The 18,309-nt window shown below is 44.5% G+C and overlaps 2 protein-coding genes across 4 annotated transcripts; one reads left to right on the top strand and one right to left on the bottom strand.

Annotated features, from left to right (window-relative positions):
• Nucleotides 1-2,536: 2,536 nt before the first annotated feature.
• LOC109893396 (double-stranded RNA-binding protein Staufen homolog 1-like) lies at nucleotides 2,537-10,344 on the top strand. 3 transcript variants are annotated; one of them, XM_020486621.2, is made up of 16 exons: nucleotides 2,537-2,747; nucleotides 3,724-4,040; nucleotides 4,134-4,255; nucleotides 4,565-4,715; nucleotides 4,943-5,099; nucleotides 5,179-5,353; nucleotides 5,861-5,953; nucleotides 6,109-6,327; nucleotides 6,605-6,748; nucleotides 6,983-7,129; nucleotides 7,305-7,383; nucleotides 7,661-7,818; nucleotides 8,337-8,504; nucleotides 8,615-8,737; nucleotides 8,965-9,059; nucleotides 9,255-10,344. In XM_020486621.2, the coding sequence occupies exons 2-16, from the start codon at nucleotides 3,845-3,847 to the stop codon at nucleotides 9,349-9,351; spliced, it is 2,124 nt and encodes a 707-aa protein (XP_020342210.1). In that variant the 5' UTR covers nucleotides 2,537-2,747; nucleotides 3,724-3,844; the 3' UTR covers nucleotides 9,352-10,344. The 3 variants fall into 3 exon arrangements, with proteins under 3 accessions (XP_020342210.1, XP_020342215.1, XP_031680905.1); XM_020486626.2 differs by having other exon boundaries at nucleotides 2,549-2,747; nucleotides 4,946-5,099; XM_031825045.1 differs by having other exon boundaries at nucleotides 2,573-2,747; nucleotides 3,724-4,255.
• Nucleotides 10,345-11,660: 1,316 nt separating this feature from the next.
• On the bottom strand, nucleotides 11,661-14,777 carry LOC109870809 (retinol dehydrogenase 10-B; the record flags this gene model as incomplete). The annotated part of the gene is given in 4 exon segments (XM_074933828.1): nucleotides 11,661-11,920; nucleotides 12,142-12,268; nucleotides 12,628-12,726; nucleotides 14,379-14,777. Coding segments are annotated over 4 exon segments (780 nt in total), but the record flags the coding sequence as incomplete, so codon positions are not given.
• Nucleotides 14,778-18,309: the final 3,532 nt, after the last annotated feature.

Raw genomic sequence — 18,309 nt, 5'->3', positions numbered from 1 at the left:
GCCAGAGGTCCGGACAGCAGACCCTCAGATTTGACACACTGAACTCTATCAGAGAAGTAGTTGGTGAACCAGGCGAGGCAATCATTTGAGAAACCAAGGCTGTCGAGTCTGCCGATGAGGATGTGGTGATTAACAGAGTCGAAAGCCTTGGCCAGATCAATGAATACGGCTGCACAGTAATGTTTCTTATCGATGGCGGTTAAGATATCGTTTAGGACCTTGAGCGTGGCTGAGGTACACCCATGACCAGCTCTGAAACCAGATTGCATAGCAGAGAAGGTATGGTGAGATTCGAAATGGTCGGTAATCTATTTATTGACTTGGCTTTCGAAGACCTTAGAAAGGCAGGGTAGGATAGATATAGGTCTGTAGCAGTTTGGGTCAAGAGTGTCCCCCCCTTTGAAGAGGGGGGTGACCGCAGCTGCTTTCCAATCTTTGGGAATCTCAGACGACACGAAAGAGAGGTTGAACAGGCTTGTAATAGGGGTGGCAACAATTTCAGCAGATCATTTTAGAAAGAAGGGGTTCAGATTGTCTAGCCCGGCTGATTTGTAGGGGTCCAGATTTTGCAGCTCTTTCAGAACATCAGCTGACTGGATTTGGGAGAAGGAGAAATGGGGAAAGCTTGGGCGAGTTGCTGTGGGGGGTGCAGTGCTGTTGACCAGGGTAGGAGTAGCCAGGTGGAAAGCATGGCCAGCCGTAGAAAAATGCTTATTGAAATTCTCAATTATAGTGGATTTATCAGTGGTGACAGTATTTCCTATCTTCAGTGCAGTGGGCAGCTGGGAGGAGGTGTTCTTATTCTCCATGGACTTTACAGTGTCCCAGAACTTTTTTGAGTTAGTGTTGCATTTTTGAATGGGACATGCTTATTTAAGATGGTGAGGAAAGCACTCTGAAAGAATAACCAGCCATCCTTTACTGGCGGAATGAGGTCAATATCTTTCCAGGATACCCGGGCCAGGTCGATTAGAAAGGCCTGCTCGCTGAAGTGTTTTAGGGAGCGCTTGACTGTGATGAGAGGTGGTCGTTTGACCGCGGACCCATTACGGACGCAGGCAATGAGGCAGTGATCGCTGAGATCAGAGGTGTATTTAGAGGGCATTTTTGTCAGGATGATATCCATGAGGTTTCCCGAGTTTACGGATTTGGGATTGTACCTGAGGGCATCTAGTTTAGATTGTAGGATGGTCGGGGTGTTAAGCATATCCCAGTTTAGGTCACAGTACAAACTCTGAAGATAAATGGGGGGCAATTAATTCACATATGATGTCCAGGGCGCAGCTGGGGTATGTAACAAGCGGCAATAGTGAGAGACTTGTTTCTGGAAAGGTGGATTTTTAAAGTAGAAGCTCGAACTGTTTGGGCACAGACCTGGCTAGCATGACAGAACTCTGCAGGCTGTCTCTGCAGTCGATTGCAACTCCACCCCCTTTGGCAGTTCTATCTTGGCGGAAAATGATATAGTTGGGGATGGACATTTCAGAATTTTTGGTGGCCTTCCTAAGCCAGGATTCAGACACGGCTAGGACATTGGGGTTGGCAGAGTGTGCTAAAGCAACGGGGGGGAAAAACTTAGGGGGGAGGCTTCTGATGTTAACATGCATTAAACCAAGGCTTTTATGGTTACAGAATTTAACAAATGATAGCGCCTGGGGAATAGAAGTGGAACTAGGGGCTACAGGGCCTGGGTTAACCTCTACAACACCAGAGGAACAGAGGAGGAGTAGGATAAGGGTACGGCTAAAGGCTATCAGAACTGGTTGTCTAGTGCATTGGGGACAGAGAATAAAATGAGCAGATTTCTGGGCGTGGTAGAATCGATTCAAGGCATAATTTACAGACAAGGGTAGCCAGGAGCACACTCCAACACTCAGACATAATTTTCAAGCAAAGCATGTGTTTTTAGTGAGTCCGCAAGATCAGAGACAGAGATGTCCTGGGATGTTGTCTTGATAAGTGCATGAATTGGACCATTTTCCTGTCAAAATGTAACCAGTGCTTTTGGGTGTCACTGAAAATGTATGGAGTAAAAAGTACATGATTTTCTTTAGTTATGTAGTGAAGAAAAAGTTGGCACAAATATAAATAGTAAAGTAAAAATAACACAAAAAACGACTTAAGTAGTACTTTGAAGTATTTTTACTTCAGTACTTTACACCACTGCTAAAAAGTGTTTGCAAAGTTGATAACGTTATCCATGATGGGATTCGAAGACGCATCCTATCGGTTTGCTAGACGTTCGCTTTATACACCCCACCTATCAATACAACCTACTTCCATTTTATTTTATGTAATGTGGCATACTAATTTGAGAGTCCCGGATTGATGTTTACCATGTTACATCTAATCTGAGACCAGTCTACAACACCATGTAGTCTTCTTTACTAAATGTTCCAGAGCCTTTGGAGCTATGTGTGTGCTCGTCTGTAGCAAGATATGCACTCAAATGTCTACTAGGAAATATATTATATGATCATTCATTCATTCGTTAGCTACAAAGTAGCCCACTTTCCAAGCATACTTCCTCTTAGCTGAACGATGTCATTTCCCGGAAGAGACAGCTAAGATTGGGCCATTCTCTTTAGTGTTTGCCTTGTATGCCTTTCCCCCCACCACTTCACTACCAACATTTTGATCCAAAATCACACGGGAAACCCTACACAGTTGGAGCAAAAACAAACCAATACAACACTAAAGTAACGTATCCAATGGAGTAACCAAAAACTGGACAGAAAGATAACGAGGTGAGGTTTTATTAGATGCCTCTTGACTAGCTAACTTTAGCTAGTTTGCTTAGCTAGCGTCTCGAGCTACCTGACTCGACATCCATGATCCATCAATTCCTGCAGGAGTTCGATAAGCGAATTGCTTCAGATTTATGCCGGATTCATACCCTTTTATTGCGCAATATATAGCTAATGAATGTTTTAGAAAAATATTTAAAATGCTAATAAACGTGACATGAGTGTCAAATGTGTTGACGTCGACCAGATAATTAGATTGTTAGCTAGCCAGATACTTTGGCTAGGCTAACTAACTAGCTACCGCCGGTACTTGGACTTGACAAGCGTGCAAACAAACGGCACAACTGCAATAACTTGTCTAGCAAGACCGGATCAATCAATGACACTTGACAACGTTTTGCAGAAACAAAAAATACATCTAACGTTAGTATGTAAGGTTCGTATATGAAATTAAATGAACTAGTTCAGCTGGATAGCCAGACAGCTAGTTGGCTGGCTAGCTAAGTAGCTAGCAGAACACACCTTACAAAGATCATCCAAACGACTTTCTCTTATAAACGTGTCCTCTCAGCAAGTTGGGCATTAAGTTCTACTGTCTGTAGAGAATTGTTGATTGTCACAACAGCCAGATGATGTCTAAGTTACTAGTTATTGTATTGCAGGGAAACAGATTAAATAGTTTACGGTTTATTGGATTTATTGCGGCCCATTCATTCTAGTTTTATGATGCAAAATTACAGCACCCGTATGACATTTCCATGTATGGTTGTTATTAGGTGTTACAAATGAATGAATCTGTATTGTTGTTGCTGTCAGTGCTGGATCTACAAAGGCAGCTGAAGGCCAGTTGTGCAAGGCACTGACTGTTTTTTGTTGTTGTGGTCATGCAAATGTGGCACCATCTTGTAACCTTAAATTGCAGGGAACAAGCTACCCCTCTAAGTCTAAGCCATTGTCTTTGTTATCCTCTTTTCAGGCGGAGCTTTGCAGTCATTTACCTCAATCAAATAAACCTTAAACATCTATCGCTGCAGTACTGAAGAGTTCCCACCTCGACTTAACCTACCGCCTGACTCCACCAAACCCAACTGGCCAGTATGTCCCAGTTCCAGTGTCCGGGTAATCTTATGTCGAGCCCTGCTGCCAGCCCCATGCAGCAGCTGTCTCAGCCCCAGCCAGGGTACAGTATCCCCTGTGCCTCGGGCCCCCTGCCCTCCGAGAGCGCCAGTCACCCGCTCCTGAGCTCAGCCCTGCCCTCGGGCTCAGCCACTCCATTCAGCCCCATCTCCACAGGTCTGTCGGTGTGCGTGCATTGTGTGTGTGCTCCAAAGCTTTCTTTCTGTGCCTCTCTCAATGGACAATCTAATTTTGTTAATTTGTTTTTAGTATCTAACATGGCAAACCCTAAAGAGAAGACCCCCATGTGTCTGGTGAATGAGTTAGCCCGTTTCAATAAGATCCAGCCTGAGTATAAGCTGCTCTGTGAGCAAGGACCAGCTCATTCCAAGGTAACTCAACAACCCAACCACTGACACTCACTAGCAAACATGGGTCATGTTCATTAGGCTACACTCACTGTAGCAAAGGGTTTTGCAACTGAAAACAAAAGTACATGTTTCTTGTTGGACATGTTTAATTTCAGATAGTACCTTGTAATTTGTGGCCTTTTTCTGCCTACTGGACATGACCCTAGGAGATCAGTAATCACTGTGCTTTTTAATGTCTACCTCCCTGCTCTTAAATACTAGTTAATTTCAATAACAGATATATCCCTCTCTCTACTTCTATCTGTTCTGTCTCTTTCCTTCCTCCCCCAGATCTTCTCAGTGCGGTTATCACTGGGGGATCAGCACTGGGAGGCAGAGGGGACCAGTATAAAGAAGGCCCAGCACTCTGCAGCTGCCACAGCCTTGGCCCAGACAACACTGCCCAAACCTAGCATGAGGAACAACCCCCGCAACAACACAGGCAAGAACCCAGCACACCTGGCCCTGTGTGTGTGCTTATTTCTGAGAGGCTCTCAGGTCATCAGTTGCTGTATCATGAAAGTGTCATGATTGGGGAAACATTGATAGTCAGTGGCGTTAAGTAGTCTACATTCAAAAGAGTTTGATCACCAGGTGTATTAAAGTTTTGGTCCCTATTGTTCTGTAATGTTTGTTTTCTGTTTTTTCTGTGTGTGTGTCCTACCACAGTAGATTGCATGACACACACGGTGGAGCTGAATGCCTTCTGTATGAAGCTAGGGGTGAAGCCTATGTACAAGCCCATAGACCCCTACCCTGGGATGAGACCATCCAACTTCAACTACAACATCAGGGCCCCGGGGCCTTACCAACGCTCCATGCAACAGTATGTCCACTCTGGGGTGGGGGGTGTCATCTCAGTAAAAGCTATACCTGAGCGTATCCTGTCTTCTCTGTGTGGTCAGGTACTACTACCCGTTTCCACCGGTGGGGCCGGTGTTGTACCACATGGAGCTGAACATCGGGGGCCAGCAGTTTCACGGGAAGGGGCGCACGCGGCAGCTTGCCAAACATGACGCCGCTGCCAAGGCACTGAAGACTCTACAGAAAGAGCCCATACTGCTGCAGCAGCTGCCTGAGGTCAGAGCTGCCTGGGGTCAGAGTTGCCTGGGGTCAGAGTTGCCTGGGGTCAGAGCGGCCTGGGGTCAGAGCGGCCTGGGGTCAGAGCGGCCTGGGGTCAGAGCGGCCTGGGGTCAGAACGGCCTGGGGTCAGAGAGGCCTGGGGTCAGAGCTGCCTGGGGTCAGAGCGGCCTAGGGTCAGCACTAGGGTTGGAATATTCTGGTAACTTTTCCAAAGTTCCAGGGTTTTTCCAGAAATCCTGGTTGGAAGAGTCCCATTTCTAGGATTCCTTCCTTGCTTATTCCCTTCTGATTTCGTGAATCCTCCAACAGGAATTTTTGGGAAAAGTTGGGTGGAACTTTGGGAAAATGTACAGTATTTTACCCATAAGGCAACACCTGCTATATGGATCACTACACCTGTCTGCTTCACAACGTGAAGGAAGGGCACATATGTGACTCAATAATGCCACACAAAGCAACTCCGCTGTAAGACAAATGTTTTGACACAAACTTTGTTGATTTCAGACGAATGGAGAAGACACAGAGAACTTCAATAAATCAGAAATCAGCCAGGTGTTTGAGATCGCACTGAAGAGGAACATGCCTGTCAACTTTGAGGTAGTTAGGCTATAGTCCTGCATTGGCTTAAGTCATTTAGATTGATCAAGTCCAGTTTGAACAAATCATTTGTCCTCTCAATGACCTACCTTTCCATTGATACGCCTATTTCTAATTTGTTTTGTCTTTAACGTCGTTCCTCCTCCGACCCACAGGTTCTGAAGGAGGCAGGCCCGCCTCACATGAAGAGCTTCATGGTGTGTGTGGCGGTGGGCGAGTTCTGTGGCGAGGGCGAGGGCAAGAGTAAGAAGATCGCTAAGAAGCTGGCAGCTACAGCCGTGCTGGAGGAACTGAGGAGACTGCCCCAGCTGTCCCCCAGCGTGGAGAAGATTCAGCCAGCACGCATTAAGAAGAAAACCAAGTCCATTATTAAGGTGAAAGGACCAGGGGGATTAGGTCAGGGAGTGTAGAGAGCAGTAAAGCATCTTTGTTATCCCAGATGGTAAATTTGCTAGCTAACAGTGAGTAAAGGTACTGTACGTCATAAAAAAAAAAGAACAAGTGCTTCTAAGATATTCATTTTTAAAGGGACGTGCAACAGGAGTGAAAGGAGGGGTGATGAGGAAAGCTTTTGTAGAGTTGGAAAATTGTTTTTAAGGAATCTTTGTTCTTGTGTGTAATGCGAAATATCCCCCCCCCCCCCCCCCCCAGCTGCAGACCAGTCCAGAGTATGGGCAGGGCATGAACCCCATCAGCAGGCTGGCTCAGATCCAGCAGGCTAAGAAAGAGAAGGAGCCAGAGTACAGCATGATGACGGAGAGGGGGCTGCCTAGACGCAGGGAGTTCGTCATGCAGGTAAAACAGGAGGCTCAAATAGCCTAGCCTGCTCTTGACCAAATCAACCCCACAGTGCCTATTCTCTAGGCCTAGAACACTTGTGGAGGTCTGAGGGGATTGGACAGGTGTGAACAAATATGGCAAACAAGACACCCATCCTATCAGAGGGCAATTTAGCGCCATATTGCGTATGTCTATCTAGGCTTGGGGGCCAATTTTTATTTTCATTCTGACCTGTTTTGTGGTCATCAGGTGACTGTGTGTGGCCATTGTGCGGAGGGCTTAGGCCCCAGTAAGAAGGTAGCGAAGAGGAACGCAGCAGAGAAGATGCTTGAGCTTCTAGGTTTCAAAGTGCCTCCGCCTCAGCCCCACAAACCTGCGCTCAAAACGGACGAAAAGGTACAGTATGTCCCCAAGAGCCACCGGAGGCATACCAGCCAGGCAACTGGTTTAGTTAGACCCTACTCATGTGCTCATCTAGCCAGCAGTACACAGCAGAGTAGTTTGTGTTGACTTGAATGACCGTTGAGCAGCCAACTGACGTGTGCTTTTTCTGTTGATCATGTAACCCAAGGTCCTGCAGAAGAAAAATGGAGACGGGAGGAAAGTGACCTTCTTCGAGCCGGGCTCTGTAGAAGAGAGCCAGTCGCTGGGTGAGTTGTTCAGGGGCAGGGTTGGAACTACACATGCTTTGATATGTTCTCATATTTATGTAGTAGACTTTGCTTTTGGATTTGACTTACTTGACTTAAACCCTTTTGTCTCTTTATGGAGCATAGGTCATTCACAATCTTCTTCCAGCGGGCTTGGTGTTGTGCGGGACGACAGATTTAGGATTTTTTTTTAAATCAGGGAAGCTTTTACATGGGTGTTCCATTCTCCTTCCCAGTGTTTTACATGTCTGTCTCTCTGTCGCCCCCTATCTCTCAGGCTCCAAGGCAGAGAACTACCGCCAGCCCTACCTCAGCCACCAGCAGCTCCCAGCAGGCATCCTGCCCATGGTGGCAGAGGTGGCCCAGGCTATAGGGGCCAGCCCCAGTCTGGGGCACCAGAACAAGGGTTACGGCCCCCGGACCAACCCTGCCAAGGTGTGTGTGTCAGTGTCTAGTGTGCGTTTTAGTTATCGACGTTATCCTTGATGTTATTTTAGTTCGGTTTCCTTTGTATATATATTTTTAGTCCTTTGATATTCTGTTTTATGTAAACGTGTCTTGGTATAAAGATACGCAGTATGCAAATAAACATTATTATTGTTAAAGCTGCAGTATAACTTTTTGGGCAACCTGACCAAATTCACATATAAATTAGTTATAGATCTGTCATTCTTATTAACAGCAAGTGTAAAAAGCAATAGATCTGTTCTATGTTCTCTTTTTCTCTATGTCCTGTTAAGTTTAGTTTTTGCGTCTTTTACTTTTGGCTTCAAACAGCTGAAAATACAATGTTTTTGGTTATTTAAAATATATTTCACAGCAGTTTTGATGGTACAATGATTCTCTACACTTGCTTGTTTTGAAAGTAGTAGGCATACTATTAGAATTTTAGCAAGCAGGAAATGGTGGAGAGATCTCTGCTTATCGCACCTTTTTAATGTTATTATATTAAGGCCACCCTGACGGCCATGATCGCCAACGAGCTGCTGTACGGTGGTACCTCCCTGACCGCCGATACCATCCTGAAGAGTCAGAACAGTATGGCTCATCTAGTACCTCACGGACCCCTGACCAGACCCTCCGAACAGCTCAGCTACCTAGCCAACGTACAAGGTCTACAGGTAAACAGACGCAGAGGCGTGCAAGCATGTGCGGACAAACGCACTCAGACACAAATTTTTATTAATGTATTTTGGAGTGTTCGTATTAAAACCCCTTTTTATCTTTGCAGGTGGATTACAAAGACTTCCCCAAAAACAACAAGAATGAATTTGTATCGCTGATCAACTGCTCCTCCCAGCCGCCTCTTATCAGCCATGGCATTGGCAAGGACGTGGAGTCCTGTCACGACATGGTGAGATGCTCTGATGGTTAGACCAGAATCTTGTCCATTAGGACACACCGTAGCTAAACATTTTCATAGATTGGGGGGGTCATATTGGACATGTTCAGAATATACTTCCCTTTTTCACTTGTACCCTCTGAACACGACCCGGATGCTTTAAATCAGATATATATTGGCACAAGCACTAGGGAAATTATGATATAGGCTATATCTAATGTTCCAATCCGGGTCCACAGGCGGCCTTGAGTATCCTGAAATTACTGTCAGAGCTGGACCAGCAGCAGCACCAGCAGCAGACCAATGACAGGACAGGGAGCGGACCAACCTCTGGGTAAGAACACGCGTCTGATGGGTCAGATGTGGACCAGTACGAGAACACTATTACGGTTGAATAATAAAAAAAATTCATAGGGTTGCAAATCTGGAAACCTTTAAAAAGTTTTTCAGAAATCCTTGTTTCCCTCCAACCGGAGAATTTGGTCTGTATGACTTGGTAATGCTGATCTTTCTTGTGTTGCTTCTGTAGGTGTGGCAAACAGGACATGGACGGCTGCGACTCTCTCATCCTCAAACAGGCTAACTCAAGCAACTTGGGACAACAGACTCTGGATGGCACTGTGTAGACAGACGCACACCATTGGTTGTTTGCAAGAAGCACTAAAAGAAAACTCTGACACTGTGTTGTGATAGGCTGTTTTAGAATTCTACAGGAAGCTCAGGGCAACTGTAGGCTCTAAAGCATCACTAGTGTTTATATTAAATGTTCTGAAATGTTAACAGTTAAACAAGATTAATAGAAGAAATTGTTTTAATTTAATTTCCTCCTTCTTAATGTTGTTTAATTGTACACATTTATGATTTTGTTTTGTTGCTTAGTAGAAAAATGTAGCTGCATCGTATCCGATATAATGGCAGTCCGCTCTGTTGAGATGGAATGGGATAATGTTAACTGTGAAAAGAAGCTTTGTTTTTGAGTAGAAGCGTTTTCTCTCTTTTTTTCCCCTTTAATGTTAACAACTTTCTTTCTCTCATTTTTAAATGTTTTATTGTTCTTTAACCCGGGGCCTGGAATTCTTGGCGGGTTGTTCACAAACATGGCTTCAAAAACATTTTTGAAATATTTCAAATATTTTCAGCGTTTGCTTTAGTCTGACTGGCGTGCCAGATGGACTGGTTTGCAGTTTTGCCACTATTCCATTGGTTCCATTGTGCCAGGCAAGCTCAATCAATCCCAGCTAAAGTATTTGTAATGATTTCAAATGGCTTTTGAACCCAGGTCTACAATAGTTGTTACAATAGTGTTTACTTGTGAAGTATGTTACCCCATAGAAGGATAGGATGCAGCTAGCAAACCACTGTTGATTTTCCTAGAGTGCTTTATAACAACAACCACCACAAGTGAACAGTGCTTATTTACATTACCATGTAGGACTGGGAAGGTTTTGAGACTAATTGTAGCGTTTGTGCGTGTGATGTTGTCTATCCCCACTGAAAGATGGCGGGGCAGTATAAGTCTGTGTTGATCCCCCCCCCCCCCCCCCCCTCGGTGTCAAACCACCTCTCTGCTCCCCATGGAATGTAAGTAAAACTTGTGTGCTGTAAAGCACAAAACCATCCGTTTTTATTTTGTATTTTTTTTGGTTCATCTTGTGCACATGTGTTCCAAGAGAAAATGGTATGAGGATAGAGGAAGGTACATACTTTTGTTTGTTGTACTCTCTCGACAGACGTGTGTGTTTCTGGTAAAGCATGTCTAGCCCAATAGGGCTGTGATGTCAGTGACGGAAAAACAAACCCAGTCACTCAGTATTTTTACTGTGACAGCAGTGGATGTTTAAGCCAAACAAACGGCTGACTTATTATTATTGACCTGTCAAACACATGGTACAACCACCCTGTCCTGCAAGACTTCATTGCTGGCCAATGACCATTACTTCCATTCCATCACATGCAATCAGAGGACCACCAACCACAGGTGTCACACATATAACCTTTTCACACTATTGTGCAGACTCAAGACATACTGTGCTGGCTCAGATGTTTTCTTTTCACATTGTCCTCCGGGGTTGCTTAAAGCGAGCTGAACAGGACCGATGGCGCCAGCCTGCTTTTAAACCAGTCAAGGGGAATGGTTGGCGATGCCCTTAAACCACCTGGGAATAACTAAGTGTTACAAAAGCAGACTGACCTTATGTTGGGCCATACTCACAGGAAGGCCAACTGTCACAGTATTACAGTTAGGGTCGGCTGAATAGTTTGGGAGAAGAAAGTGTGGCCATTTTATTTCCCCATTATATAGTTGTTATCCCATTAAGTATTTGTCTATATCCACTCAAGGTTTGTTCCCCGGACACAGTTTAAGCTTCTTCCTGGAATTAAAAAAACATGCTTAATGGAGAATTTTAGTCCAGGACTAGGCTTAATATGTGTGTGAAACTGGCCCTTAGATTTCATCTGTAGAGACTGAATTGAAAGGGAGAGTTAGTTAGCGGCAATCAGGGTAGGTCCTCCATTGGTCAGCTTGTTCTTCTTGCTCTTAATGAAGGGGTACATGCATTTGTCTGACCCCATGAACCGATAGGTCACCATGGCAACAGTGCAGGAAGAGGAAGTGTGCAGTATCATGCCACACTACGTTTGATGTGAAGTTGGTAACATGAGCGCACTCTCGCTTTATTAGCTTTATTAGCTCTGCCTTATATGACAAAAACTTCAAATGAAATCTCAAATGAAAAAACACTGAAATGGTGGCACTCCAAAATCAAAAAAGAAAAACACGTCACCTCATTTCAGCTTTGTATTTTGGGGCTGGCAGGCTAACGTGTTTCGGCAGTTATGCCTTCATCAGAGCACCTGAGCGTGCTGCTGGTGAAAAATCAGCTTTCGGCTCTGGGGATCAATCAATGGTCCGACCAACTGAATTACGACCTGGCCCAGAAGAGGTTGTGGAGAGACAGATGTCGAGACACTGCACCGCTCCAAGGAGCTGTCGAAGTGAGTGGGTGATCAATAAAGTTTATTCAATCAATATGTGTACTCACACTCGGGAGATGACAGGCAGGTAGGTGAGGCGTGGGATGCAGACCAGGGGCTGGTCGATCAGGATGGCGTTCATGGCCTGCTCCACACAGTACTCAGGCTCCAGCGGTGCCAGGAACAGTACTACCTCATCCCTGAGGGATGTAGCAGAGAGCTTAGAGTTTTACAGCATCACATTGTTAAATGTACAACTACAACATTCTGAAACATACTGTAGTAAGCCTATGTTCAGTGTCAAATGATGAACCACTACTGTGTACTATTGTATGAAGTAGGCTTACACCTGCAATGTCAGTCTGATTAACCCAGAACAAAGTAGCCCTTATTCCCTCTTTAGTGCCACCCTTTCTCCAGCCCATACTTTCTCTCACCGGATCTTTCGGTGTCTACAATATGGGGACACACAAGAGTGGTCTTGACTCCATCAAATTCCTCAGTCAGCAACTTGTGGGCCAGGGACTCGTGGAAGCCCACCGCCGCAAACTTACTGGCGCAATAATCCTGGTTAGAACAGAAACACCACTGAGATGTCAGGGCCCATGTTCATTAAGTCTCAGAGGAAGAGTGCTGATCTAGGATCAGGTCCATCCTGTCCATGTAATCTTGTTCAGTATGATCTAAAAAGTTGCATATCAGGGACTCGACTCTGAGATGCTGTGTGAATATGGGGTCCAGAACACATTTAGAACATCACAGTAGGCTACGTTACAGAGGCTAAGATACTCTACACTTTACCATAGGCTACCCTTTTACCTACAATATGTCACTACACCGTACTAACTGTAGTAATACCATTCTTAGGTAAATAATATTTATGGTAATAATATTCTCTCTTAGGTGATGTGTCCTCCCTGGTTCACCTCCACACAGATAGTGCTGAAGAGACCCGGGACGCTTGCGACAGTGATGATGTGTCCATGGTTCTGCTCTTTCATCTGGGGAATGAAGGCCTTTGTCATCTGTGACACACACATATAGGCAGGTCCAAACACATGCACGCAAGGACAAACATGGACAGACATGTACACACTAGCGGTTCTGGGGGGGGGGGGGGGGGGGGGGGGCAGTGCCCCTGTGACAACAATTTTGGGCCCCCTTGTGGCCCCCCTAAATGTGGGGTATGAAATCATTTTCACATAACACATTTTTGCTATCGTTATTTTTTATTTTTTTTTTCACATACGTTATTAGACAGAAAAAACAACATGGTATTTTGCCTGCTATGCCTGCAATGCAGTGAAGAAAACAATATGACAACAATAACGTCTAATGTAACTGGCCCCTCTAACAGTACAACTGGCCCCCAGTTGAAATGGTCTAGAACCGCCACTGCTTGTACACACACAGACAGGCAGGCACACACAGGCACGCAAGAACACACAGAGAGACAAACACACGCAGGCATGCAGGGACACAACCAGATGGACGAACACACACACACAAACAAAGAGACTGTTATTCGATGAACACAATTACTGACTATCGGGAGTCGCAATAATGAGATTAATATCGAAATAGTCCATGAACATTTTGAATGAGCAAAATGAGGCAGTATTATTGTACTGCAGTTCTGATTGGAGTTCTGCCTCGCTAAGCTTCTTAAAAAAGTTGCTTAATGTGAAGCAGGCTTACTGTTCCCCACTGTAAGAGGATCAGGGAGGGAATCCCCTAGCCATTTAATTGGCTGTGTGTGTGTGTCACATTAATAGGGTCACTGTATGGGGTGTTGTCGCTCAGCTAAGGGGATAAGAACTTATTAAAGTTGTACATTTCACATGTGTCATGTGGCGCATTAAGAACAATAAACTGCACTGTATACGTGTATAGCTGAGGTATAGGGAGGGATAAAACGGACGCACACAGGGATAACACGGCTTGAAATGTCTCTTTCGCAATGCAAAGATTTAAGAGTAAACCTAAACCCTTCATATTTTCAGAGTTATAGTCTGTTTTCACATACCAGTAGGTTTGTCTTCTTCATGTTACCCATATAGCCCTTGTAACACAATGGCTGCATTTGCACAGGCAGCCCAATTCGGACATTTTCCCAATTAGTGGAAAAATATCTGAAATATCTGATTGGTCAAAAGACCAATTAGTGGAAAAATATCAGAATTGGGTTGCCTGTGTAAATGCAGTCTGTAGGATCCTGCTCTGAGAAACATTTGTACATAAAACCTATTACTATTACTAACCTATAACTAACTTGACATTGCATATCAAACTTGTGCAAAATGATGCTATTTGCTGGTGATGGGAGCTTGTATATTTATAGATTCCAATAATCTGTCTGATTATCATCAATAACATTCAATCATGGAAACCTCAAGCCCACATCCTAAAGCCTGACTGATAACAGAACAATATGGTACTATATAGACAGAATTTAACTTTCATCATCCCTACAGTGTGTTACGATGTACAGTATGTCAAATGTCAAACTGAGTAGCTGGCCAGCAAACACCAGATTTGGTTCTGGGTTCTGAGACTACAGTTGGATGATAGCCGCATGCCACCCTCTCCCTAAACCAGCTGATAAGAGTCCCAAGGCCCCGTTCTATAAAGTGTTATCTGGCCCACAGAGTAACAACGGTAGCAGCAGCAGTCTTACCCAGAAGAGGGCGTGACAGTTGACCTTCATGGTCCTCTCCACCAGCTAATCCTGACAGTCCATCAGCCGTTCTCTGGCAACCACCCCGGCGTTGTTCACCAGCATGGTGACATTACGGCCCAGGTCCGTCCACACCTCGTCCGCCGTGCGGTACACCTCCACCCGGTTGGTCACGTCCACCCTGTAGGGCTGCGCCTTGCCCCCCGCCTCCCTCACTAACCTGACAGTCTCCTCGTTGTCGTTAGCGTCGACGTCCCATAGCACCACCTCTGCCCCGTGTTTGGTGAACTCCAGGGCGAAGACACGTCCCAATGCGCCCCCTGACCCTGTGATGAGGACAAGCTCAGCCGTCGATGGGTATAGTGAGCGGCCGGAAGACGATCCGCACGGATCCACGCAGGATAAAGTAGATCACATCCCGGAGCATCATCTGGAGGTACATCAGAAAGATGATCTTCTCTGGTGGTCCTGGGGGTTTGATGTCCTTACTGTACAGAGTTGTGTGTTATGTTCAAGTATGAAAGCAGCTAGCTAAGGTCTGTTGTGCTCAGATGCAAGGACTTTGTTCTGAACTGTCTCGTTAAATAAAAGGTAGAAAATAAAAGTGTATCTGAGAGTCTACGGAGTATTCTAACTGAGAACGCTAAAGGTGCAGACAGCCAAACTGGCGCATGTTACCCTCCCTCTGCTCTACTCTGTGACTCCGGCATGCTTTCTCACTTTATTTAACCATTCCTTCAGGATTAGGTTAAAAGGAATTATAAATTGGGTGATTCGAGCCCTGAATGCTGATTGGCTGAGAGCCGTGGTAAATCAGACGGTACACCACGGGTTAGACAAAATAGTTATTTTTACTTCTCTAATTACATTGGTAACCAGTTTATAATAGCAATAAGGCACCTCAGGGGTTTGTGGTATATGGCCAATATACAACAGCTAAAGGCTGTATATTCAGCAATCTGCGATGGGTCGTGCATATGAACAGCCCTTTGCTGTGGTATATTGGCAATATACCACACCCCCCGGGCCTTATTGCGTAAATACCTCCTTGAGCCCCCTATAAAAAAACATGTTTGTTGAGAGGGACACCATGTACTGCATATTAATTATTACTTTAGAAAATTGGGCTGAGGAATTCTCAGCCCAATTTTCTTATGTACAAATAAGAAACACGTTTATTTCACCAGGCAGTTAAGAACATTTTTTTTTTTTTATGACGGTACCAACACTATTGATTTTGTCAATAAGAAATAATACAAATAGATATCTGCCATTATGTCTAATAGTTTTATGATGCTTACAGTATCAACATGCACATACACTTTCAACCCCATTTGACCCTATCGTCACACACACTTGCAAGATATGACAGCAAATGGCAGGCTTACTGGACTCGTTCAAGGTTATAGATAAAAAAAATATTCTCAACTTATTCTCAACTATTTCTCTTCTCACGGTGTTGAGTACTGCAGTATTAGTGTTGAGTACTGTAGTATTAGTGTTGAGTACTGTAGTCACTAGCCAGAAAGTATGAAATGTGAAATGTGTCATAAGAAGATTATGCGTACATGAACTGTAAACCTTATCATAGATGCTTACATCCTGTCTGCTTACATATGTTTCTAGAAAGTTCCTGCATTGTTTAGGTGAACACTACCTCCCTTGTTTAACCTTAAATCTCCTAAGCATCTAACATGAAGTTAAGGTTACAGACACGCATCGACTGACTGAACAAATGGAAATACAAAACACAAACGCAAGCACGTGAATCAGGGTTGGGCAATCTGAATGTAAAGACTGAAGGCTATTTAAGGTAATTACTTTGCAGAGGGTTATGGGAGGGGCACCAGCCTGGCGGACACGACCCACATGACTACACAGTGAAGAGTAAGAGCTGGTGTCAGCCAGACTATTCATCAAGGTGTGGTTGAACAAAAGCGAAGGATCATGTCTGAAGTAAACACCTTGAACGACAACTGGCTGGCCCAGTCAGAGAAATAATCATTAACAGACACGGGCCTTCACTTACAGTACTGGAACCAGGTCAACTTTATATGAAACTACAGATTGGCTGGTGTGGCCTGACATCTGTTGGGATAGACTTGAAAACGATGCAAATAACTTATCAAAGCCTCCATTTTCCATAGGTCTAAATCTTGGCTTGTAAATCAGGTGATTTGAATCCAAGGCTCAGGCTGCCTTGTTGGCAGGTAGTGCTGCCTGATGGTGTGCCAACCAGCCAAGTCGTCCTCAGGCCAGTGGGATAGCAGGATAGGCCCTAAAAGCCTGAGTCAGCGTTTAATCATTACATATTGCTACCTGTGGGGATAATCAAATCAAACCCAGTTTTCCTCAATGCTGTAATCTTGATTTAGGTTTTGTAGTTGATATGTTTTTATATTGTGAGTCAGGATAAGGACTATGATAATACCTTATAAGGCAACATGCTTTTAAGAAGCTGGACTATGTAAACATGAGATAATGTAGTATATTACCTAAAAGGAATAGTCAACACACTTGTCAGTCATTAAATGAGGCGAGAGGTGCCCTTAAAAAGAAACCTCTGATACAAACCGCTGATCAACTTACATTATAAATTTGGGCCCATATTCGTAAAGTATCTCAGAGAAGGAATGCAGATCTAGGATCAGGTCCCCTCTCTTATTCATTATGACATAAAAGGCTAAATTGATCCTAGATTGTGTGGTGGTGGTTTCGGCTGGATGGCGTCTGATTCACCTCCAGGTGTTAATGGTTAACGAGAGAGATCTGATAAGATGCTCGATACAGAAACATGGAGACAAGAACAGAAGTAGTTTGAGAGCGATGGAGGCGGAGTAATTGCAACTGCGCATATTGCTGCCACTCAGAGAGAAGTCAATAGTCCCTATTTAGTGTCCTTTACTGCATCAGGTATCTGTTACAGCATTTTGTTCACTGCTGTACAAGAAAAACATACTCTAAGCCGCTTTCAGATTGTAAACATTCTCCAAGTGTTGATCCAAATAACTTACTTGGCTTACTTGTGGTTAATTTAACATGTGCAACTATCTGGAATACAAATCCTTTAACAGGTACCATGTAGAAACGGACCATTGGATGAGTTTACTATGTGCCATGCTTATCTGAAATGGGGGGACTCCCCAAGTAACATTTGATTGGACTATGAATTGTTTCTGTGGATTGTCTATGACAGTTAGAGCTGATCTGTGTTTATTAGAGCGGTAAATGCAGAGGTTCCCAGACTACACCAGGACAGGGCCCCTCTACGGGGCCGCACTCTAGCTCTCTCTGTGTGTGTGTGTGTGTGTGTGTCTGTCTGTGTTTTTGTGTGTCTGTGGAAAGAGGCACTGCAGTCAGGTCAATACCTGGGAAACTGCCCCGCCACGCCCACACGTCCTCAAGCACACACTCAGCACTGAGTAGCTGGGGAAATATGTATTTGAGCGGAAGACCCATGCTGCTGCACTGTCCACAGTGTTGTTATTGTTCTGCATGAATGGTCCTGGCCTTAGGAATTTGATCAATCCATTATTTTCACATGTTGAGGCACAAGCGGCCAGGAAAGCTGGCAGCTTCAGCCAACAGGGGTAGAAAGAATGGGCAGTACAAAGCAAACAAGTTACTCATGCCTCCCGCTAATTCATCCAGGGAAAATGGACATGAGGCCACATACTGTCACTGTAGGCTACTCATAATAAAACCTTATGGGTTTAAGTAAAGATTCTCACAGGCATGCACATACATCCCTACCGTGACCATTCATTAACATTGTTAAACGCACATCCACATATCATGCAATTATAAAATCACCATATTATAAACAGTAGCCTGCTATTTTAATAACCATGGTATTTTAAATTAAGAGCCCCGCAGAAGAGGATATATGCAAATTATGAAAAATATGAACAAGAAGCCTTACTTCACAGCT

The sequence above is a fragment of the Oncorhynchus kisutch genome, linkage group LG1 (assembly GCF_002021735.2).
Source record: "Oncorhynchus kisutch isolate 150728-3 linkage group LG1, Okis_V2, whole genome shotgun sequence".
Taxonomy (NCBI): domain Eukaryota; kingdom Metazoa; phylum Chordata; class Actinopteri; order Salmoniformes; family Salmonidae; genus Oncorhynchus; species Oncorhynchus kisutch.
Note: the sequence above shows the minus strand (reverse complement) of the source record. Positions and strands in the feature narration are given on the sequence as shown.

What these genes read in the sequence shown, in the direction of transcription:
- LOC109893396 (XM_031825045.1), top strand. Translation starts at nt 3,845, where the DNA reads ATGTCCCAGTTCCAGTGTCCGGGTAATCTTATGTCGAGCCCTGCTGCC. An exon ending in AAACCAAGTCCATTATTAAG is followed by an intron (nt 6,328 to 6,604) that starts GTGAAAGGACCA and finishes CCCCCCCCCCAG; the next exon opens with CTGCAGACCAGTCCAGAGTA. An exon ending in AGAAGAGAGCCAGTCGCTGG is followed by an intron (nt 7,384 to 7,660) that starts GTGAGTTGTTCA and finishes CCTATCTCTCAG; the next exon opens with GCTCCAAGGCAGAGAACTAC.